This window comes from Cannabis sativa, chromosome 5, assembly GCF_029168945.1.
Source record: "Cannabis sativa cultivar Pink pepper isolate KNU-18-1 chromosome 5, ASM2916894v1, whole genome shotgun sequence".
NCBI lineage: Eukaryota > Viridiplantae > Streptophyta > Magnoliopsida > Rosales > Cannabaceae > Cannabis > Cannabis sativa.
Genome location: NC_083605.1, coordinates 7,269,348 through 7,292,153, shown reverse-complemented (window position 1 = coordinate 7,292,153; position 22,806 = coordinate 7,269,348). Strand labels below are relative to the sequence as shown.

The 22,806-nt window shown below is 36.4% G+C and overlaps 3 protein-coding genes across 3 annotated transcripts; 1 reads left to right on the top strand and 2 right to left on the bottom strand.

Moving 5' to 3' along the window:
• The first annotated feature begins 1,186 nt into the window (after positions 1–1,186).
• On the top strand, positions 1,187–4,183 carry LOC115717311 (S-type anion channel SLAH2). Its single transcript, XM_030646280.2, has 6 exons — positions 1,187–1,352; positions 1,690–1,913; positions 2,012–2,473; positions 2,556–3,326; positions 3,420–3,451; positions 3,548–4,183. Exons 2-6 carry the CDS (start codon positions 1,719–1,721, stop codon positions 3,924–3,926), a joined length of 1,839 nt encoding a protein of 612 aa, XP_030502140.2. The 5' UTR covers positions 1,187–1,352; positions 1,690–1,718; the 3' UTR covers positions 3,927–4,183.
• LOC115717516 (uncharacterized) lies at positions 4,153–15,710 on the bottom strand. The gene is made up of 6 exons (XM_061116175.1): positions 15,325–15,710; positions 14,755–15,277; positions 10,069–10,245; positions 6,892–6,979; positions 4,385–5,062; positions 4,153–4,157 (listed from the first exon to the last, which is right to left on the bottom strand). The coding sequence occupies exons 1-6, from the start codon at positions 15,708–15,710 to the stop codon at positions 4,153–4,155; spliced, it is 1,857 nt and encodes a 618-aa protein (XP_060972158.1).
• A 208-nt stretch (positions 15,711–15,918) lies between these two features.
• LOC133038123 (uncharacterized) lies at positions 15,919–17,759 on the bottom strand. The gene is made up of 3 exons (XM_061116174.1): positions 17,050–17,759; positions 16,717–16,958; positions 15,919–16,559 (listed from the first exon to the last, which is right to left on the bottom strand). The coding sequence occupies exons 1-3, from the start codon at positions 17,757–17,759 to the stop codon at positions 15,919–15,921; spliced, it is 1,593 nt and encodes a 530-aa protein (XP_060972157.1).
• Positions 17,760–22,806: the final 5,047 nt, after the last annotated feature.

The window sequence follows — 22,806 nt, the reverse complement described above, 5'->3', positions numbered from 1 at the left end:
ACTTTAATAGTTTTTAATATTTGTACGGCTGTTTTCTTATATGTTTAACAACTATTCAAGTTTATCTATCATTTGTATCATCACAATAAAATAAAATAAAATAATAATAAAAAATTAATGATATTTATGAATGTTACGATTCCATACAAATCAAAATAAATTGACTGCGTGATTATTTTAATTTTTAAACCTTGAGATATTGTTTTTTTTCTTTTCCTTTTGATGTTCAAAATTTAATTTGTTGTGTCACTTTCATATATATTTGGACCATTAATTAATATTTCTTCAATCACATTCATTATTTACAAATTTATTTATTCTTGCATTCAATTCAATTTTGTTTTGAGAGAAAGCATTCAATTCAATTTTATTTTTCAAAAAATGATTTATTATTAAATAAAATTTTAATCATTTTGCATTTAGACAGCCATTATTTAATGAATTAATATTTTTTTTTATGATAGAAAAGAAGAAGACAGAGTGTTACTGGGCTCGATTATTCTCTTCCAAATTCTAGGCACTTTCTTTTAGAAATAAGGAATCAAAAAGTAGGTATTGTACCATGATATCCCATTTCTTTTTTTCTTTATATTTTTATAAAACAAATGTGATTATTGTAATTTATATATTAGTTTTTACAGAGTCAAACCTAATTTTCCTATCTCAAAGAATTGAAAATGGAAAAAAAAAAATGGTAGAGGAAGATGACAAATCAAACAAAAAGCTGTCTTTAACTTTTGTGTTTGTTCATACATTTTATATATAGATATATAAAAACACCTACCTAATTAATTAGAGCATTACTATTAGGCGTGTCTAACACTTTCTCGACATGTAACGTTACGATTGGCTAACGATACTCCCTAAAAATTATTATATTAAATTATGTGAGACCCGATATTTAATTGGACCAACAACAATACTTACACATAAGAAGGTGCTAGACACCACTGGTACCCTTTAGCATTTCTCAATTAAATTATTCATAATTTAAGAGGAAGAATCCTAGAATTGCATGCTTACTTATGCATAGTAGTATTGTTGTCTACGGTGTCTCATTGCATGAACGCGTCACCTTAAAGTAAAGTAGCCGTAGTCACTAATAATATTATTATCAAAAATCTTAATACATTAATCCTTGTCAACTACTGCACTGTCTTTTCTCATGGGACTATAAATTAGCTGTTTTTATAACTCTATAACGTGTCTCTCCTTGACTTATTTTCATCATCTTCTTCTCTCTCTCTTTCTCACCATATTAATTCTATTTCCTCTGCTCTGTCTGTCACTTCAATATACCACTCTGTTTTTTCATCTGGGTTTTCATCAATTTCATTGTTGAACATCTAAAGGTTAGCTCTTTTTCTTTTTCCGAAAATGTTGTTGAAAAATGGAATGTTGTTTGGATTTGTTATTAGTAGTTTGAAAAAGGGGTTGTAGAAAATCAACAGTATGTATACAATGTAATGGTAATGATGAGAAAATGTTACTTTACAATGAATAATATGTTATTGATTTGACTTGTTTGTCAGATATTTGACTGACTCAAATGAGTCAGAAATTGTCGGCGCTGATTAGCCTTTGTCCCATTTTTTTCTCCTTCTTCTGATTATGAATAATAACAAATCAAAGTAAATCTCAACATTTGTGCTCATTTTTCTCTTCTGGTTTTCTTTGATGCGTTTTCAGAATCAGAAGCTGGTTTTTTAATTTTCATTATGGAACCCAACAACAACAACAACAAGAATGTTGTGGAGGAATTTACAGATCAAAAAAGCCCTGAAACTCCATCACTCATCAAATACATTTCATCAAACCAAGTCTCTGGCTTTGATAACACTACGTATAAGCCAAGCCGGTTAAGCAATGTTCAATATCCACAACAAGAACAGCTTAATTATCTGCAATCTAAAGTGAGTTAAATGCAACAAAAATTCAATCTTTGAATTGAATCATCCTTTTTTTTTTCTAATTATTTATTTATCACTTTAACTTTAATTGTTTAAACCAGGAGATTGAAATTCCTATTGTTGAAATCCCAAGTCCTGAATTAGAGCCAAATCAAACTCATAAAAGGATTCACTCTGTTTCAATAAGCATGCCACCATCTCCTATTCAAGCTCATGTGAACAGCACCAAGAAGGTTCTCTTTGATGAAGTGACTGATTCAAATGGTGCAGCCAAGAGTGCCAGCTGCGAGTTGCCTAAACCAGCTAAGTTTCATTCCCAGCCAATGGACATAAAAACCGCGCCTATGCTGCCGGTTAACCCGAGTGCTAGAACAATTGATAGGAGGTTTGATTCTTTCAAAACATGGTCTGGAAAACTGGAGAGGCAGATCACAAACCTGCGTGGAAAGCCTCAAAGAGAAAGCCAGCCAGATGATGTTGTGTTGAAGAGTTCTGAGATTGATAATTTGCCAGTTGACCGATATTTCGATGCATTGGAAGGGCCAGAACTTGAGACTCTTAGGGTAACTTTCTTTCTTTCCTTCTTTTCTCATCTTATGGTGTTTTTTTCTTTATCTAATTTTCTTTGTATTGATAAAATCTCAGGCTTCAGAGGAAATACTACTTCCTGATGACAAGAGATGGCCATTTCTTCTAAGGTTTCCCATCTCTTCATTTGGTATATGCCTTGGTGTGACTAGCCAAGCCATTTTGTGGAAAACTTTGGCCAGTTCTTCCTCCACAAAATTTCTCCATATAAGCCTAATGATCAACCTTATTCTGTGGTGCATTTCTGTGTCTCTTGTCATTTTAGTCTTCTTCTTCTATTCCTTGAAATGTCTACTCTACTTCGAAGCAGTTCGTCGCGAATACTATCATCCTATTCGTGTAAACTTCTTCTTTGCACCATGGATTTCACTCTTGTTCTTAGCTATTGGAGTTCCACCTTCACTTACTAAGTACCTTCATCCTGCTCTTTGGTACATTTTGATGACTCCATTCTTCTGTCTTGAGCTTAAGATTTATGGACAGTGGATGTCAGGAGGCCAAAGAAGACTCTCCAAAGTGGCTAATCCTTCAAACCATCTCTCAGTTGTTGGAAACTTTGTTGGGGCTTTATTAGGTGCCTCAATGGGACTAGTTGAAGGTCCTATCTTCTTTTTCGCCATTGGAATGGCTCACTACATGGTTCTTTTTGTAACACTATACCAGAGACTTCCAACAAATGAAACTCTCCCAAAGGAACTGCATCCAGTCTTCTTTCTTTTTGTTGCAGCACCTAGTGTAGCTTCCATGGCTTGGGCAAAGCTCCAAGGCTCCTTTGATTATGGTTCGCGAATAGCTTACTTCATCGCCTTGTTCCTCTACTTCTCACTGGTTAGTCTCCTTGACACTTCAAAGAAATCTTAGTTCATATTTCCTTGTTTGTTCCTTAACTAAATCCTTCTCTTCTTTCTTGACATTTCGCAGGCTGTTCGGGTCAATTTCTTTAGAGGATTCAAGTAAGTCATGGCCTAAACAACTCTGATATGAAAGTACCTCTTACCCCTTTTGATGGCATAGTTCTCTAACACTTGTCTTTTTTCTTTAATGAACAGATTTTCATTGGCATGGTGGGCATATACATTCCCAATGACTGGAGCTGCCATTGCAGCGATCAAATATTCAAATGAAGTCACTAATGTTGTAACTCAATCTCTGGCAGTCATTCTTTCATTGGCTTCAACTCTCACAGTCTCAGCTCTTCTTGTTTCCACAATTTTGCATGCTTTTGTGTTCAGAGACCTCTTTCCTAATGATCTTGCCATTGCCATTAGTGACAGAAAGCCTAAACATAAGAAGTGGTTCCCTTTAATAAAGAACTTGAGCTCAGATTACTCAAAAGACATTGACAACTTCTTGAAGTTTACAGACTCTGAAGCAAAAGACTTGGAAGCTTCTGAGAATGTTCAGAGGTCTGATGGTGAACAACCTTAGGAAGTCTGTTCTTAGACTATATATATTTACTTAATTCAAATCATTTGGACATGTGAGGAACTCATTAATTTTTAGAAATTTATTTGTAGTTCCTGTGAGCATGTCATTTGATGAATGAGTGTAAACTTGTTATGTTTAGTAGTTCCAATAATAATGTAGAAAACAACTTGTGTGCTCTATTTTGTAAAAGGTTTTGTTATGTTAAGTAATAACAGTAATATTATGCCTATACTATATTTTCAGGCAGAAAACAAAAATATACATATATTACTTATTAAAAAAGAAATTTCAATTATAATGATGAGTAATGATCTAAGTAAACTTAATACTTCTTCAAGAATAGTAATTAACATGAAAGTTTTCATTTGTTTTTTTTTTTTTTTTTTTTGAATAGAAGTAGCAATCGCTCATTAGAATAGACATCAAATCCAAAGGAACACTATTAATAAGAAACATACGTTCAGCTAGAGAAATAGAATGCCGGGCAATGAAATGCACGGCACGATTCGCAGAACGCTTAACAAAAAATAACGAAACATTTAACAAATTTTTAAGAATGTTCTTGCACTTCTCAACAACCAAATCGAAACCAGAAGCAAAACTTTCTGCACTCCAAATAGCTTCGACACAGACCAAGTTGTCTGTCTCAATGGCTGCCCGTGTGTAGTTGTGACAATTGAGCCAGCTTAGTGCCTCTCTAATGCCCATTATTTCTGCTAATTCGGGTGAAACATTACCATGTTTAAAACCAGAAAAAACTGAGACCAGCTCCCCATTGGTATTTCTCACCACACACCCGTAGCCATGTTTAAAGTCCCGATCAAAAGTGGTTGCATCAATATTGAGCTTGATACATGTATCCGGTTTAATCCACCGCTCTGAACCATCACCTTCTTTAAGTGGTGACAGCAAAGGGATATTCCCCCTACCTTGAGCTTTCAAATATTGATCAAGTCTCGAGTTTGCAAAAACAACCACATCCCTTACTATTTGAACATGCTGCTGCCAAATTAAATCATTCCTTGTTGACCATAGAGCCCAACACAACATCACAATTTTGCACAGAGTCTCATTGTCCACACGGCTTGCAGACTCTTCTAGCCATATCAGCAGAGACAAAGGCTCCCTGCCAACAGCTGCAAAACCAGAAAATTCCCAACATGACCAAGCATTGAAATTCCGTATTTTAATATTCCCAGTTTGATTATTTAATTAAGTGATTAATTAAATGCGGAATAATAAAACTGGTACTGAAAACAGTTTTTCCGTAGTTACAGAATACAACTCTGTAACTCCAGAGAAACCCAGAAAAACAAACAGTGCATAAAAGTAAAAACACACAAGATTTTTGTACGTGGTTTCAACAATCCTTTCAGATTGTTACTAGTCCACGGGGCCACGCCCAGAGATAAGATTCATTAGATCGGTATCAAAAATACAAAGTAATTGACTTATGCATAAATAGACTCCCTCTTATTGTATGCCGCAAGCTTGATGTATTCCACCTACTAACCGAATCTTGATAAAACTCCAAGAGCTCGAACTCCCTTCGATCACCTTGAAGAGTGCTTGAATCCTCCCGATTCAAGGCTTAAAGGCTATCTCCCGAAAGCCTATACAACCATCTCCCGAAGGTTGTGTGCTTGTATCATCCCGATGCAAGACTTCAAAAGCAATCTCCCGAAAGCTTGTAAAAACCCTTCTCCCGAAGGTGTGCTTGTATCCTCCCGATGCAAGACTTCAAAAGCAATCTCCCGAAAGCTTGTAAATACCCTTCTCCCGAAGGTGCACTGATGTTCTTCTTCGTTGTAGACTTGAATACAGACTCAAGACAATACAAACAACAAATAAACAGAGTAAGAGTAGAACAACTCTTCTCTACAAAACAAAGACACTCTTTTCTTATGATATGAAAGTGAATAAAAGAGTTAACATAACAAAGACACTCCTTCCTTAAGATATGAATATAATTCTAAGTGTGTGAAAGAGATACAAAACCTAGCTACTATAAGATGTATTTATAATGAATATACATCTCATAGACAGCTTACATTCGGTCTGAACAAGACCTCAACCCACTAGAAACTTCCCTAAAATAATTCATCAATCAGTCCAGGAATTTCCGTTTCTGTACCTACAGAATCGTGGGTAGTAACTACAACTTTCCTTTTATAGAAAAAGAAAGTTTAGCTCCGGTTTTCTCTTCAAGAAACCTAATCTAAGAAAATGGGAAACTCAACACAAGATCAGATTACACAGCTGGTTAGATAAAAACGAAATGGGTAACCAAACTTACCATTTTTACCTTTTTTCCAAAAATAGGAAAGCTAGATAACTTTCCTTTCAAGTTTGAATACACCAAATAGGAAACCATATTAATGTATACCAGCCGAAAATATACAATAAATAATAAAATATTTTTGTCAATTAAAAATGCCAAAAATGGAATTAACAATCTCCCCCTTTGGCACTTTGATTGACAAAACATTTTATTATGAGAAAACCTGCATCAAGTGTTAGAAACCAAAGCAAATAGCTTTTTAAAGATACAAGAGTATAGAAAATACTCCCTCTGCATGAAAGCTCTCTAACACATAAAACATAGAACTTTTTTTTGGACGGAAAAGCTTGCAAACCGAAGAACACAACTTTTTAAACGGAAAAGTGTTAAACCACAAACAAGCAACTCCCCCTAAAACCAAGGGTCCAGAGTTGTAACAAAGAGTTCAATGAATCCAAAAAAATAAGTACTACTCCACCTTTTTGTCTATCAAGGAGCCAAAGATAGCAAAAACCATGAACAAGGTCATAATAGTTTAAGCATTCACAAATAAAAAGCAAGAGATAGAGAATTGAACCACTTATTCATCATCATTGGGTCGGAAGTATTTCATGATGTTGTCCATCTTCCTGAGAAGCAAGGCTTGACTTGTCGCTATTCTCCCTAAACACAAGTTGAATTCACCCATTTCTGTAGAAGCAGAAGCAGAGCCACGAGAGGGCTTCTTGGACGATTGGGCATTCTTAGTTTTGGCCATTTTCCTTTGAAAATCCTAGAACACAAGCACTCTTACACTTTGAAAAAAAGTTAGACCTTTGAGAGAGAAAAAAAATGGAAAGAGAAGAGAGAGTGGTGATCGTGGGTTAATGGGTAGTTGACCATATATAGCATTTGATTTTACTTACCCAAAATCAGAAAAATAATTGAAAAGGAAAGTAACCTCCTTACCTTTGACTCACGTGTGGAGAGAAAAAAGGAAACCAAAAAAGGTTTTTCAAAATTTGGTCAATGTTTCCTTAAATGGAAAAAGGAAACCAAAAATCCCCACAAAATTTAAGAATTTAAAAACCCTTACCAAAACCGAAATAGCCACCAAAAAGACAAAATCTCCACAAAATAAAGGAAACATTCTAAATAAATAAATACAATTAAAACATGTTTCCATAAAATGAAAAAATAAAAGAAAGAAAAAAAAATGTACAAGGATTCGAAAACAAAAATTTCGAAAAGAAAAAATATGCCCCCCTTTTTCTTTTATTTTTTCAAAAAATGCCCCCCAAAGAAAAATTGCAAATAAAGAACAAGAGAACACACCAAGACACAAAAAGCACTAATCACCACTTAAGAGCAAAAATTGTGTCTAAGAACATAATGAAACATAACAAAAAAATAACAAAAATTTTTTAACAAAGCTCACTTGACAACTCGATCACGAACCCTTTTTTTTTATTTTATTTTATTATTTTTTTATTTTTTTATTTTTTTATTAAAATATAGAAAAATAAAATAACCTTGATATTTTTGCAACTAGAATTCACAATGTCCATTTGTCTTTGTCCCTGATGAAAAATCAAACTCATAAGAATAATCAGAAATTATTTTTTCAAACTAATGAAGTAATAGAATGAGGTCATACCAGTTCACAGGAAAAATTGACTCCATCACCAAGAATATTAAAGCACATCAAACAGTATGTAATAGTTTTATAACACCATTTTCGAGAATAAACAAATTTTTACCACAAACTGTGTCAAGCATTAGTGTGTGAAAGTGTAAGCATGGAACATTGCCCAATTCGTCAAAAAGACTTTTTCTGATAAATTGTACCCATAGGAGACGCTGTCACACTATCTCAATGGTAGCCCTTTTCAATGGTAGCGTATCTTCTACATAACTCCTAATTACATAGTTCCAACTTACTCAGAGATGGCTTTCACACATTGAGATAGGTAGCTCTATTCATCCAATGGAGCTTGAACACACAGTTTTTGAACAGCATTATTCGAAAATGGTAGCTTACACAACACTGTTTGATGAACCTGAATATTCCTGGGAGGAGTGAACAATTTTCCTGACAAACCTGTATGACATCATAACATTACAACATTAGCAATAAAATAATGACTGAAATTCTTATAAGGTTGAAATTTTCTTCTAGGACAAAGACAAGACATTATGAACTCTAAGACAACTCAAATATCAAGGATTATGAAAAACAAAAGCATTAAACAGTACAAACCCCTAAGGATTTCCTTAGAGAAATAAATCGGATCGAGTCAAGAGCTTTAGTAAAAATATCTGCAATTTGTTTGCTAGTTTCAACATATTCTAAGACAAGAATTTTATTTTCCACAAGCTCTCTAATAAAGTGATGATGAATGTCTATGTGCTTTGTGCGAGAGTGTTGAACAGGATTCTTAGAAATGTTTATAGTAACAGGTTGTTATCACAGAAGATGGTTAAAGTTTTCAAATCAAACCCATAATCAGCCATCATTTGTTTCATCCATAACAATTGGGTACAACAACTACCCGCCGCAATGTACTCAGCCTCAGTTGTGGACAGAGAGATTGAGTTTTGCTTCTTGCTATGCCATGAAACCAGATTGTTTCCAAGATAGAAACATCCACCACTAGTACTTTTTCTATCATCTGCATTACCTGCCCAATCAGCATCACTAAAGCAAACAAGGTTAGAATTAGTGTCTTTTGAAAACCAAATCCCAAAATCAATAGTGCTATTTACATAGCGAATGATTCTTTTCACAGCAGAAAGATGGGATTCCATGGGATTTGCCTGATAACGAGCACAAACACCAACACTATAGCAAATGTCAGGACGACTAGCAGTAAGATAAAGCAAACTTCCTATCATACTTCGATACAAAGTTTGATCTACCTTTACTCCTTGTTCATCTTTGCTTAATTTCAAAGTTGTGCTCATGGGAGTGTTGGTATGTTTGGCTTTCTCAAGACCAAACTTTTTCACCAAGTTCTTTGCATACTTGCTTTGAGTGACAAAAGTTCCCTCATCTGATTGCTTTACTTGAAGACCGAGAAAATAAGTGAGTTCACCTACCATACTCATTTCGAACTCCTTTTGCATTTGGGAAACAAAAACCTGCACTTCAGAGTTAGAGGTAGAGCCAAACACAATATCATCAACATATATTTGAGCAACAATCACATCAGAATTAATGTTTTTGATGAAAAGTGTTTTATCAACATTTCCTCTCTTGTAATCATGAGAAAGCAAGAAATCAGTTAGACGCTCATACCAAGCACGTGGTGCTTGTTTTAGACCATACCATGCCTTGTCTAACTTATATACATGATCAGGAAAATGTGGATCCTCAAACCCTTTAGGTTGTTCCACATATACTTCTTCTTTTAACAGCCCATTCAAAAAAGCGGATTTGACATCCATTTGATACAATTTAATACCAAGAATGCAAGCTATGGAAAGAAGTAACCTGATCGATTCCAGTCTAGCTACTGGAGCAAATGTTTCATCAAAGTCAACACCCTCAACTTGAGTGTATCCTTGGGCAACCAACCTTGCCTTGTTTCGAATGATAGTGCCAAACTCATCACTCTTATTTTTGAAGATCCACTTGGTTCCAATGATGTTCACAAACGGTGGTCTAGGAATCATTTTCCAGACTTTGTTTCGAACAAACAGATGAAGCTCATCCTGCATAGCTAAAAACCAATCTTCATCCATTAAAGCTTCTTTTACAGATTTAGGTTCTAAAGAAGAAATAAAACATAAAAATTGAATTATATTGGCATATTTTCTTCTTGTAACCATGCTCTCATCCAAGTTTTCGAGGATGAGATCTGAAGGATGATTCTTTTTAACCCTGGAGGATGGTTCCCTCTGTATTGGATCAATGATTGAATTCAAAGGATACTCAGATTCTTTTGTTGTTGGATTTTCTGTAGCAACAGATTCCTGCACAGTAACCTCGACGACTGCTTCTGAAGCTTCGTCAAGTTCCTTTTCCTCAACAGCAGGCTTTTCAAGCAAATCTTCAATCTGTTCTTATGTGGAAAACTCAGAAAAATCTTTTAGATCATCAACAACAACATTAGCAGATTCCATAACAGTTTGGGTTCTCATGTTATACACACGATATGCCCTACTATTTGTGGAATATCCTAAGAAAACACCTTCATCACTTTTGGAATCAAATTTACCAATGTAATCACGATCTCGTAAAATATAACACTTACATCCGAACACATGAAAGTGGCTTACATTTGATTTCTTACCTTTCCAGATTTCATATGGTGTTTTGTGAGTACCTGGACGCAAGAATACTCTGTTGATGGTATAGCAAGCAGTGTTAATGGCTTCGGCCCAAAGGCGCTTTGTGAGCTTCTTGCTATTCAACATTAATCTAGCCATTTCTGTTAGAGTACGATTCTTTCTTTCAACCACTCCATTTTGTGGAGGAGTTTTAGGAGCAGAAAATTCATGAGAAATACCGTTAGCTTTACAAAATTCATCATATACGGTATTTTCAAATTCCTTACCATGATCACTCCTAATCCTAACAATTTTGCCAATGTTACAATCTTTTTCAACTCGTAATTTCAAACACAGAGATTGGAAAGCTTCAAAAGTATCAGATTTTTCTCTCAAAAAATCCACCCATGAGAATCGAGAAAAATCATCAACACAAACAAAAATATACCTTTTACCATTTAAGCTTTCTACCTGGATTGGACCCATTAAGTCCATGTGCAAGAGTTCGAGAACTCTAGAAGTATTCACATCTGGGACACTCTTGTGAGAAATTTTCAGTTGCTTACCTAACTGGCATGGACCACATTTTCCCAATGACTCTTTACCTAATTTAGGTAATCCTCGAACAATCCCTGAAACAGATAATTTTTTCAGATTTTTAAAGTGAATGTGACCAAGTTTTTCATGCCATAGGTCAGTAACATTTTCAATGACAGAATGACAAGTGGCATGCGTAGTGAGTGTATAACAATTATCACTAGATCGCAGCCCTTGTAACACAATTTCATCAAGAATATTATATACATAGCAATGATTGCTATCAAAGCTCACAGTATAACCCTGATCACAAATCTGACTAATGCTAAGTAGATTAGCTTTTAGTCCTTCAACCAACATGACATTCTTTAGTTTAGGAAGCCCTTCGAACTTGAGAGTTCCCATTCCTATGACTTTACCAGTAAGACCGTTACCAAATGTAACTTCTCCACAGTGCATTGGTCTTATGTTCACAAGAAATTCTTTTTCACCTGTCATGTGTTTGGAACAACCACTATCAAAATACCACATGTTAGAAGCAACAGTTTTAAAACAAGTAGAACCTACCAAGCATTTGTTTTTGACAACCCATTTTTGTTTTTGTAAAACATGTTTATTTCCAATGTAATTAGATTTAAATATGTTATGCATGGTTATGCATTTAGGTCGAATGTGACCTTTTACTCCACAAAAATGGCAAATAGGAATGAAACGTCTTCCTTTCCCTTTGAAATTGTCAAACTTACCGTGCTGCTTCTTTTCTGTAACAACAGAGTGCTTTGTCAAGCCGAAACAGAAACTCCGCGAGGTAGAAACACTTCTTCCGAAACAAAACTATTAGTGGTATTAGACACAAAAGTTGATTTGGAACATAACCTTGTACCAAGATGATTGGTTTGGCCACATTTTTGAATTTTTTCAAAGATGGTGGAACCTGGATTTAACATTTTAACATTCTTTTTAATGTTATCAATTTCCTTGGTTAAAGAAATAATTTTTGACTCTTTTAAAGACAATTCAGATTCACAACATTTGAGTTTATCTTCCAACTCATTAATGTTGTTACACAAAATTTTATTATCTTTAACCAGGGAGCGATTTTCAGCACTAGTTTCCAACCACTTACCAAACATTACCTTGTAGGATTCAACCATGGAATCCTCATCAATTTCTGACTCATCTGATTCGGATCTGGATTCTTCCTTGTTGTCATTGATCAGGATATTGTTCAAGCAAATGCTTTTTCCTTTTTCCTGCAAATTTCTTGACAAAACACTTGTTAGGACAACTTTTTCTTTTTCATCCTCACTACTCTCAGAATCATCACTCCAAGTAACATTCAATCCCTTTTTATTTTTCTTTAAGGTATTAGCACATTCGGATTGAGTGTGACCAAAACCTTCACATTCTCTGCATTTAATACCTTTTTTATTGTTAGATGAAAAAGGTTTAGAGGGAATGTTACCAAAAATGTTACCTTTTGGGTTCTTTGAAAAGAACTTTTCATTTCCACCAGATTTCATGAATTTTTGGAAATTTTTTGCCAATAGAACCATTTCATCATCATTTTCATCATCAGAAACAATATTTTCAGAAGCATTAAAGGCAATACCTTTGCTTTTCTCATTCGAGAGATTTTGCTTACTCTTTTTCTTGATTTGTTGATTCAACTCAAAGGTTCTTAAAGATCCCATGAGTTCCTCAACCTTCATCTTGCCAAAATCTTTTGCCTCTTCCATTGCAACCAATTTTGTATCAAACCTGTCAGGAAGAACTCGAACAATTTTTCGAACCAAGACAAATTCATCTAGTTTTTCTCCCAAGGCAAAAAACTCATTAGAAATATCAGATAATCTTTCATAGAAATCATTTAAAGTTTCAGTATCTGACATTCTCAATTCATCAAATCTAGTTTGTAGCATGGTAAATCGTGATCTCTTTACATCAGCAGTACCTTCAAATTGAATTTGAAGGATTTCCCATGCTTCTTTTGCAGATTCACAAGATGAGATTAATTTAATAAAACATTCACCAACACCATTAAAAATAGCATGTAAAGCCTTATTATTATAACCAGAACGGGCTTTTCATCTTCAGTGGTCCAACTGAGTTCAGATTTTACCTGAGTATTACCTTTTTCATCATTTTCAGTAGGTTGAGACCAACCTGTAAGAATAGCTCTCCATGCTTTCTCATCTTGCAATTTGATGAAAGCTCTCATCCTGACCTTCCAATAAGGATAATTCGACTCATTCAATAGAGGAGGTCTAGAGATGGAACTTCCTTCTGCAAACAAAGACATCTCACACAAAACAAGTTAAACGGAATAACCTCAAGATCTCACTAAGAATTTAGTGACTTGCTCTGATACCAATTGAAATTCCGTATTTTAATATTCCCAGTTTGATTATTTAATTAAATGATTAATTAAATGCGGAATAATAAAACTGGTACTGAAAACAGTTTTCTGTAGTTACAGAATGCAACTCTGTAACTCCAGAGAAACCCAGAAAAACAAACAGTGCATAAAAGTAAAAACACACAAGATTTTTGTACGTGGTTTCAACAATCCTTTCAGATTGTTACTAGTCCACGGGGCCACGCCCAGAGATAAGATTCATTAGATCGGTATCAAAAATACAAAGTAATTGACTTATGCATAAATAGACTCCCTCTTATTGTATGCCGCAAGCTTGATGTATTCCACCTACTAACCGAATCTTGATAAAACTCCAAGAGCTCGAACTCCCTTCGATCACCTTGAAGAGTGCTTGAATCCTCCCGATTCAAGGCTTAAAGGCTATCTCCCGAAAGCCTATACAACCATCTCCCGAAGGTTGTGTGCTTGTATCATCCCGATGCAAGACTTCAAAAGCAATCTCCCGAAAGCTTGTAAAAACCCTTCTCCCGAAGGTGTGCTTGTATCCTCCCGATGCAAGACTTCAAAAGCAATCTCCCGAAAGCTTGTAAATACCCTTCTCCCGAAGGTGCACTGATGTTCTTCTTCGTTGTAGACTTGAATACAGACTCAAGACAATACAAACAACAAATAAACAGAGTAAGAGTAGAACAACTCTTCTCTACAAAACAAAGACACTCTTTTCTTATGATATGAAAGTGAATAAAAGAGTTAACATAACAAAGACACTCTTTCCTTAAGATATGAATATAATTCTAAGTGTGTGAAAGAGATACAAAACCTAGCTACTATAAGATGTATTTATAATGAATATACATCTCATAGACAGCTTACATTCGGTCTGAACAAGACCTCAACCCACTAGAAACTTCCCTAAAATAATTCTTCAATCAGTCCAGGAATTTCCGTTTCTGTACCTACAGAATCGTGGGCAGTAACTACAACTTTCCTTTTATAGAAAAGGAAAGTTTAGCTCCGGTTTTCTCTTCAAGAAACCTGATCTAAGAAAATGGGAAACTCAACACAAGATCAGATTACACAGCTGGTTAGATAAAAACGAAATGGGTAACCAAACTTACCATTTTTACCTTTTTTCCAAAAATAGGAAAGCTAGATAACTTTCCTTTCAAGTTTGAATACACCGAATAGGAAACCATATTAATGTATACCAGCCAAAAATATACAATAGATAATAAAATATTTTTGTCAATTAAATATGCCAAAAATGGAATTAACAAAGCAAACTGACAAGAAACTAAGATATGCAATTCCGATTCAGCAAACACACCACACATAGGACAAGTGTTATCAACCAAAACTTTTTTGATGCAAAGATTCACCTTGGTTGCAAGGCAATTAGAAGCCGCCCTCCACACCAGGTCCTTCATCTTAGGAGGCACCTTAAGTGACCACAATTTCTTCCAAAATGTATGGCCCTCGGGGTTGTCCGAGTGATGCTTTTGATCTTGAAGCAGCTTGTACGCACTACGGACAGAGTAGAACCCATTTTTCTCAGCTAGCCAGTACCAAGAGTCATCCCCACCCGATGGTTGGATAGGGATACCAAGTATGATAGCATCGTCAGTTGGAGAAAATAAATCACACACTATATCAGCATCCCAACTTTGATTACCTACTTGAAACAAGTTGCTAACAGAGAAATTTTTGAGGCCAGGAACAAGCAGAAATGGAGAGGGTCTATCCATAACAGGAAGCCACGGGTCTAATGTAATCTGCACGGTCAAACCAGACCCAATTCTTTTTCTTAAACTGAGTTTAACAGTGTCCTTTGCAGCAAAAATACTGCTCCAAATAAATCTCGGGTTTGACCCCAAATCAGCAGACAAATAATTGTTTCGTAACCTTGTTTTCCAAGCATTGCAAGATTAAAGTCCCTTAAGTTTTGAAACCCCATATCGCCTTCAGCTTTGTGTTTGGTCATTTTATCCCAATTCATCCAAACAATGCCACTCCCATTACCATTAGAATTAGTTGATTTCCACCAAAAGCTTGCCATCATCCTCTCAATTTCTTTACAGGGACCAATTGGGAAAAGAAAAATATTCATGGCATATGAAGGAAGCGATTGAACCACAGACTTGATAAGCACCTCTTTGCCATCCCGAGAGAGAACCTTACCCTCCCACCCATTTATTTTCTTCCTCATTCTCTCTTTTAGAAACCCCAACACAGCGTTTTTGTTGCAGCCAACAATGCTTGGAAGCCCCAGATACATACTATCTACCCCAGCTTCTTGAATTTGCATCAATCCACAAATACGACTCCTAATATCCATCCTAGTGTTGGAATTAAAGAAAGCCGACGACTTATGAAGATTGACTTTTTGACCCGAAGCTCCTTCAAAGGTGTGTAGTAACGAGAGAACATGATTGGCTTCTTCCTCCGATGCTTGGCAATACACATAACTATCATCCGCGAAAAGTAAATGGGAGATAGTAGGCGCACTCCTAGCAACCTTCCAGCCCGTGATGAGTCTATTGGCTTTATAATTTAATCAAGGAGGATAGACCTTCAGCACACACAATAAAAAGGTATGGAGACAAAGGGCAACCTTGACAAATGCCTCTTGTAGGAATGATTGGCCCCATTTTCTGACAACTATTGATGACATAATAGCAAACCGAGTTCACACAACTGAGAATTAGTCCAATCCAACGCTCACTAAATCCCATCACCCGTAGGACAGATTCCAAGAACCTCCACTCGATGCGGTCATAGGCTTTGCTCATGTCTAACTTGAGCGCCATGTATCCCGTTCTACCATTAGTTTTCCTTTTCAAGTACTGCATTACTTCGAAAGCCACCATTACATTGTTTGAAATCAATCTTCCTGATACAAATGCACTTTGAGTTTCTGAAATAGCCTGATCCAGCACTCCCTTCATTCGATTTGTTATGACCTTTGAGGTAATTTTGTATAAAACATTACATACTGAAATCGGCCTCATATCACTCATTTGAGACGTGTTTTTCTTCTTTGGGATTAAAACAATGTGGGTATCATTAATTGAATCCAGAAACTTACCAGTATCAAAAAAGTCGTGAAAAATTGGACCACATCCGCGCCGACAATACTCCAATGCTTCTAGTAAAAAGCCGGGGTCATTCCATCGGGCCCCGGAGACTTATTAGGATGCATTTGAAATAAAGCACTTCTAACTTCATCCTCCGAAATAGGCAATAAGAGATCATCATTTTGCTCACGAGACACAGAAGGACGAACTTCGTTCAGAATCGTACCCAAGTCCATATTGGATGTTTGGAACAGATCTTGGAAATACCTAGTAATAACATGCTCCAACCCCGAATCCCAGTTAAGCCATCTACCATTGTTGTCTTGAAGCTGGCTAATACTGTTGTTTCTTTTCCTAAAGCTCGCAACAGAGTGGAAATATTTACTATTTTTGTCACCAGAGTTAAGCCAAAACTGTTTTGATCTTTGTTTCCAGAAACTTCTCGTTGAGCTAAGACCTCAGACAAATTTGCCTTTCCTTCCTGATGTTGTTGAATTGAAACTAGATCCCTACCCATTTAGAATTTCAAATCTAACTTTTACACTGATTAATACGCTTTCAAAAATTCCCAGTAATTTCACGACCCAACTTCCCCAACACCTCACAACACTTTGTAATTTTCCTTGAATACTATTTAAATCCGAGCCCTCCCAACAGCCCTCAAATAGCTGCTTACACAAAGGCTCGCGTAGCCAAGCGTTTTCGAAACGAAAAGAGTGCAAGGAAGCAGTCGGAAACAAACCTTTAAAGACCAAAAAGATGGGACAATGATCAGACATAGAGAACTCGAGGTTGTAAAGAACCGGTTGGGAATACAAAGCCAGCCACTCGTTGGTCACCAAGGCTTTGTCAAGCCTTTCTTCTATCAAGTCCCCACTATTTCTTCCTTTCTCCCACGTATACGGATAGCCAACAAGAGGCAAGTCAATCAAATTACAATCGCTCAAAGCCCCAATAAACCCCTCAATAAGACGGTCAGGGTAATTCCTACCTCCTCTCTTCTCCAACTGAGAACCCAAATTATTCAAGTCTCCCATAATGCACCATGGAAGATTGCTGTCATTTTTAAGAGAACGAAGAAGGTCCCAAGTCTTGAACCGCAGCTCCCATTTTGGCTCGCCATAAACACCCGTGAAACGCCTAGGAGGAGAGTTCTGAAGATGAACAGTAGCATCGATATGATTAAAAGAGAACTTCTGTATCATCACTTCACTCGCAACCTTCCACATCAACGCCAAACATCCATTGTGTCCCCGAGTATCAACCACAAAATAACTATCAAAACCCAAATGGGCTCTAATTCTCTCCATACTAACCTTACTACACAAAGTTTCACAAAGAAATAACAAATTGGGCTTCTTTTGGGACACAAGGTTTGCTATGAATTTTTTTGGCATGCGGGTTCCCAAGCCCACGACAATTCCAACTTATGCAATTCATGGCTCTGGGCGGGCCTGAAAACCAGATACTGCCAAAAACCCATTTTTTGGAGCCCCCACAATGTCCTGCTCCATGACATCCATAACATCATTATAATATTTCTCCTCTGGGCCCACGATGCCCCCCAATCCATTATCTGCCCTTCTCCTATTTGAGTCAACCACAGTAGTAAATGTGGAATCAAAAAAGTTCCCATTTTTGTTGACATTTAAAGACAAATCTTCACCATTGACTCCCAAATTCCCCATCCTACTGCTACGGTTCTCGTTAAGAGGCTGATTGGGAATAATATCAGGACCATGAATCATGCCAATCAATCCCCCCATTACCTCCGAATTTCTAGGAATTAAAATAACATTCTGATCTGAGTTGTTGTCGTGATGATCTTGACGTATTTCCCCACGCACCGCCGCTCCAGGCCGAAGCCACTGTGCCCCAAAGGTCGTCTGCCGCCTTTGTGTCGAAGCTCTCAGTTCCAGACTATAAGGTTTTTCTTGGAGATGCTTGTTGGTTTTAGTACCCAGAGCAGTTGGTGGCCTTGAGAGACAAGCTATGGAGCTGGTTCAGAGGCCTCCACCTGGCACCTGAGATGTCAGCGTACTCCCATCACCAGCTTGAGTGTTGGTGTGCCCTCAGTCTGTTGGTCAGTTGTTGTGGATCTTCTTTCAACACTTGAGGGTGGTGTTGCAACCATCTTGTAAGTGATTCTTTGATTTTAGCTGTCAATGAAAGTACCAAAATGTTGATACAAAAATCTGGATAGAGATCTCCAGGCCACACCCGCTCGCTAGATTGTCGAGAATGAATTATAAGTTAAGTATAAATATGACAAACATAAGGATTTATAGTAGTTCACTCCTTATATCGCGATAGTAATTGAGTTACGTCTACTTCGAGTTTTATTTCTCACAAGATGGATTACAGAAAAATGACTAAGCCTAGATACTCTAATGTCTAGAGAGAGATTCTTTGACCTTATGGCTACTTTTTTGAACTTAAAAAATGAGATTGTGGAGCTCTCCTTTTATAGGGAATGATGTCCTATTATAATGATAACAAAATAATCCAAAAAATATGGAAAAAAAAATTAGGCTATTTTTGACTGTATATGATGATCTAATTGACTCTGGAGGTCGATCGTCAATTTTCAGAGCTTGAGTCGCACCTATGGGACCCGCTTCGGGTAAGTTATAACTTAAATTCGTAACTCCCTTGAGGTGAAATTTGGAGTTGGTAACTTTAGAATTGAGATTGGAGTTTAAGACATGACTTGGTAGTGCATTGAAATAACTTCTAAATTCAAGTTGAATCCCATCAATCAGATAAATATTGAGTGAGTTATGGCTATTTTACTGAAGGTTATTCTGGCCCAGCGCCTAGGATGACATCCCTGTGCTCAGGTTGACATCCAACGCCCAGGTTAACATGTGACATTAACCTGAATGTTGGGTGAGTAGGAAAATGTGTCAGGGATGTATTTTTGATTCCTAAGTGATATTTGGCAAAGCTGGTCACTAGTTCTTGGAGATGTTATTGTTCTGCGGAAATGAGAGATTCGAAACTACCCAATTTCTGAGTAAGCCACTTCGCTAGAAAAACGAAAATATGAAGTTGCGAATTGGACTCTTTCGACTTCATGGCTCTCATTTATTATGGAAAACTAGATGAATGGTCGGGATGGAATCAAAATCAAATAAACAGAATCTAACACAAAAAACTATATGTCAACTTGGGCACTAGGTGATCTTTTTAGAGCTTTCGGGATGTCGTTTTGACACTTCGAGGGTTCTTTAACTTAAGGATGAGGTCTCCTACCCCATTTTTTACCATTTCAGAGAGAATGCTTGGAGGAGAATTTTGATTTGAGTGATTAAAACCAGCACACTAGGTTGATTGTCAACATGGGTACTAGCTCAGCACCAGATCAACCAGGGCACTGGGCTCAGTTTTGAAGCCTCTGTAGTTATTTTTTTCTACCCGAGTTCACTTGTATATTCATTTCCTGATGACGGAATAATGCCCGAAATACTTTTTTGGAATACTTATTGGAAATAGCCAAGGTTGACAATATGTAAACCTGGGCGTTGGACTCAGTGTCGTGTGTCAACTTGGGCGCTAGGTCGTATTTCAGGCCACTTAGAAGTTTTGTTTGATCCCTAGAAAAAGTTAAACCTTATAAAAAAAAACTCCTCAAATTAGCCAAGGTTGACAATATATCAACCTGGGTGCTGGTCCCTTATTTTGGCCTCCAAGTTGGTCTGTTTCTCCCCCAAAAACACATGTTTCCCCATTTTTGATGAAGACCAAGAACATGCACGAGTCTATTTTTTGGTTGATGCTTGGAAGTGGCCTAGGTTGACAAATTGTCAACCTGGGTGCTAGGTGCCCAGGCACCGGGTGCTCTAGGTGCTCAAAAATGAAAGTTCTCTAAATTTGATACTGATTTCTCAAATATGTTCGTGCGATGTCTAGTTCATGTCCCAATGTAAAGTTTGACCCATTTGCACTAAGACGGTCCAAAAAACTGAAACCCTGGTTAGGTTGTCAACTTGGGTGTTGAATGAAACCCTAGACTTGGATGCTCCATTTCTTCATGGTACGTATTATTGAAAGATATTTAGTTGGAAACAACATTTTAGAATCTAAACACCCATTCTGGAGTTCCCAAAGTCAACTTGGGCGTAGGGCTAGGGACCCCTCCCAGGTCGACTGCTATGACTTGGGACTACTCAACTCTAAGATGTTCTCTTTCTTACCACATGTTAAATATTGATGTCTACATCACCAGAAAATTTATGAGTTAACAATTGTGTAATTAGACAACCAATTATCCATCCATCTCTGGAAGAACCTAATGTATCATGAAGAAAGTAAGCATATAGATATAAGACTCTACTGGATTAGAGACAAGATAGAATAAGGGTTGGTTGAATTAAAAAAAGGTCAGATCAGAAGATATTCATGTTGATGTTAGGATTACGGGCTTAACAATCAACAAGTTCAAGACATGCTTAAACTTGATCAATCTTAGAAATTAGCATACCGAGATTCCTAAAACACTAACCATGATGCATGCATACTTTCTTCATCACCATCACTTTTATTTTTAAAGGAACTAGGTGGAATTTGTGGTATAGTTCCTTCAAAATAAAATGTCTTGCGAAAAGCTAGAAGTGGCCCAAAAAGGAGTTCCAATCTTGGGGCATTTCAGATGTAGCCTTCACGGAAGCTAGTTGTCCTTTGGAAAAGAGTTCCAGAAGGCTAGTTGTTCCCTCCAAAAAGGGGCTCTGGATAGTTTGCTCTAGCGGGCTTTGTATCTATCTGGAACATCCCTCCAGAGAGACGCTTCTTCTGTCTGGAACTTTCATCCAGGAAGTGTGCCGCTCATTCGGAGGCTCTCGTGTGAGCTGACGTGGAGATATTGTTACGAGGAGTTTGTTAAGTTTATTAAGTTGTAACTGACTTAACAACTTAGTTGTTATAGCCACCGACTTTGGAATCCATTTCCCAAACCTATAAACACAACCACCCTCATCTACAACAAATAGAATTAAGTGAGATAATTTAGAGAGTGAGAATGAGAGGTAGAGAGAGAGGTACAAAGAAAAGACAGAGATTGGCCTTTAGGATTTGTATGAAGAAGCTTCTTGGGCAAGATTGTTAGAGAGATAAACACTTTAAGAGAAACTAAGCAGAGAATCCTCACAAATGTATTGTACCCCTGTTCTTGCTCAATCAATAAAGACTGTTTCGTGGTGTTCCAGAACTGGAGTAGGGCCATAGATCACATCAGTCTATAGGACTTTAACTAGTATAATTCTTGGCATTGCTTTTACTGTTTTCTTGCTTTGTTTTAATTACTCTATTCTACTCTGTTATTTTTCCAATTCTTTAGTTGCAATTTCATAAATCTTGTCATTGCTAATTGTTTGTTCATTTATCTTTAAGTTTGATTTGATTCTACAGATTAGTTGTAATTTTCTCACAATATGGTTAGTTAATTTGTTGATTTGTTGTATTTACATTTGAATATGCATTTCGGTAAGTGTGGTTTCAAAATAAAGGGAGGGCATGGGTTTGAACTCAAACACCTTAAAGGCCGTTTGGTTGATGGTAATAGGCTAGAAAGGAATAGAATGGAATATTAATAGGCCTGATTCTTTTATTTGGTTGGAAATAAAAATTATTTGATATTGAATTCTATTGTAATGCTTATTCCCCCAAACTAACGAAATTGTTTTTCCATTTTTCATTTAGTGGAATTATAATTCTATTCCACTACTTACTAATTCATACCCTAGTTACCCTTCTTTCTCATTTTGCAAATCCACAAATTTTCTCTCTTCCACTCTAGCCAGGCCAAGCCCAACAAATCTTAGTCCTAGAAAACTGAAGTAGAGCTACTTACTGTTGTCTCTTTTATTTTTCTCATTTTAGCTTAACTTGCTATCGACCATTGTGAAGGTCTTCTTCTCAACTCACACTGCAAGTGCCAACTTTCCTTTGTTGCTTCTTCTTAGCTAATATCAGCTTCACCACTTACAAGGTCAATTTCCCTATTCACTATTTTTAGACTAATTCAATTTTTCTCTCATTCACAAGGTCAGATGTAGAGACTAGACAACCTTTATTTTTAGTTAACTAATTATTATATTTACTCATTTAGGTTTGATGCTTTTTTTCTGTGTCTTTTTTCTTGCTATGGATAATGATATATGACAACGATCTTGGCATTAGAATTATTTATGCTGTTTGGTGCTTTTATTTCTATGTTTTATATGACACTGTAGATGTATACATGTATTTTTTTAATTTATTCTTTTAATTAATTGTGACTAAATTAGCTATATGATATATATTTTAGGGAAATTTACAAAAATACTGGAATTTAGGTTAACTTTTACAAAAATACTGTCA

What these genes read in the sequence shown, in the direction of transcription:
- LOC115717516 (XM_061116175.1), bottom strand. Translation starts at nt 15,710, where the DNA reads ATGGATATTAGGAGTCGTATTTGTGGATTGATGCAAATTCAAGAAGCT. An exon ending in CTAATTGCCTTGCAACCAAG is followed by an intron (nt 10,246 to 14,754) that starts GTGAATCTTTGC and finishes ACATAAGAACAG; the next exon opens with ATTGAAGATTTGCTTGAAAA. An exon ending in AGAGGGAACCATCCTCCAGG is followed by an intron (nt 6,980 to 10,068) that starts GTTAAAAAGAAT and finishes CTTGTGTTCTAG; the next exon opens with GATTTTCAAAGGAAAATGGC.
- LOC115717311 (XM_030646280.2), top strand. Translation starts at nt 1,719, where the DNA reads ATGGAACCCAACAACAACAACAACAAGAATGTTGTGGAGGAATTTACA. An exon ending in CAGAACTTGAGACTCTTAGG is followed by an intron (nt 2,474 to 2,555) that starts GTAACTTTCTTT and finishes ATAAAATCTCAG; the next exon opens with GCTTCAGAGGAAATACTACT. An exon ending in TGTTCCTCTACTTCTCACTG is followed by an intron (nt 3,327 to 3,419) that starts GTTAGTCTCCTT and finishes GACATTTCGCAG; the next exon opens with GCTGTTCGGGTCAATTTCTT.
- LOC133038123 (XM_061116174.1), bottom strand. Translation starts at nt 17,759, where the DNA reads ATGGAGAGAATTAGAGCCCATTTGGGTTTTGATAGTTATTTTGTGGTT. An exon ending in AAATTACAAAGTGTTGTGAG is followed by an intron (nt 16,959 to 17,049) that starts GTGTTGGGGAAG and finishes CTAAATGGGTAG; the next exon opens with GGATCTAGTTTCAATTCAAC. An exon ending in TTGGAGCATGTTATTACTAG is followed by an intron (nt 16,560 to 16,716) that starts GTATTTCCAAGA and finishes CATCCTAATAAG; the next exon opens with TCTCCGGGGCCCGATGGAAT.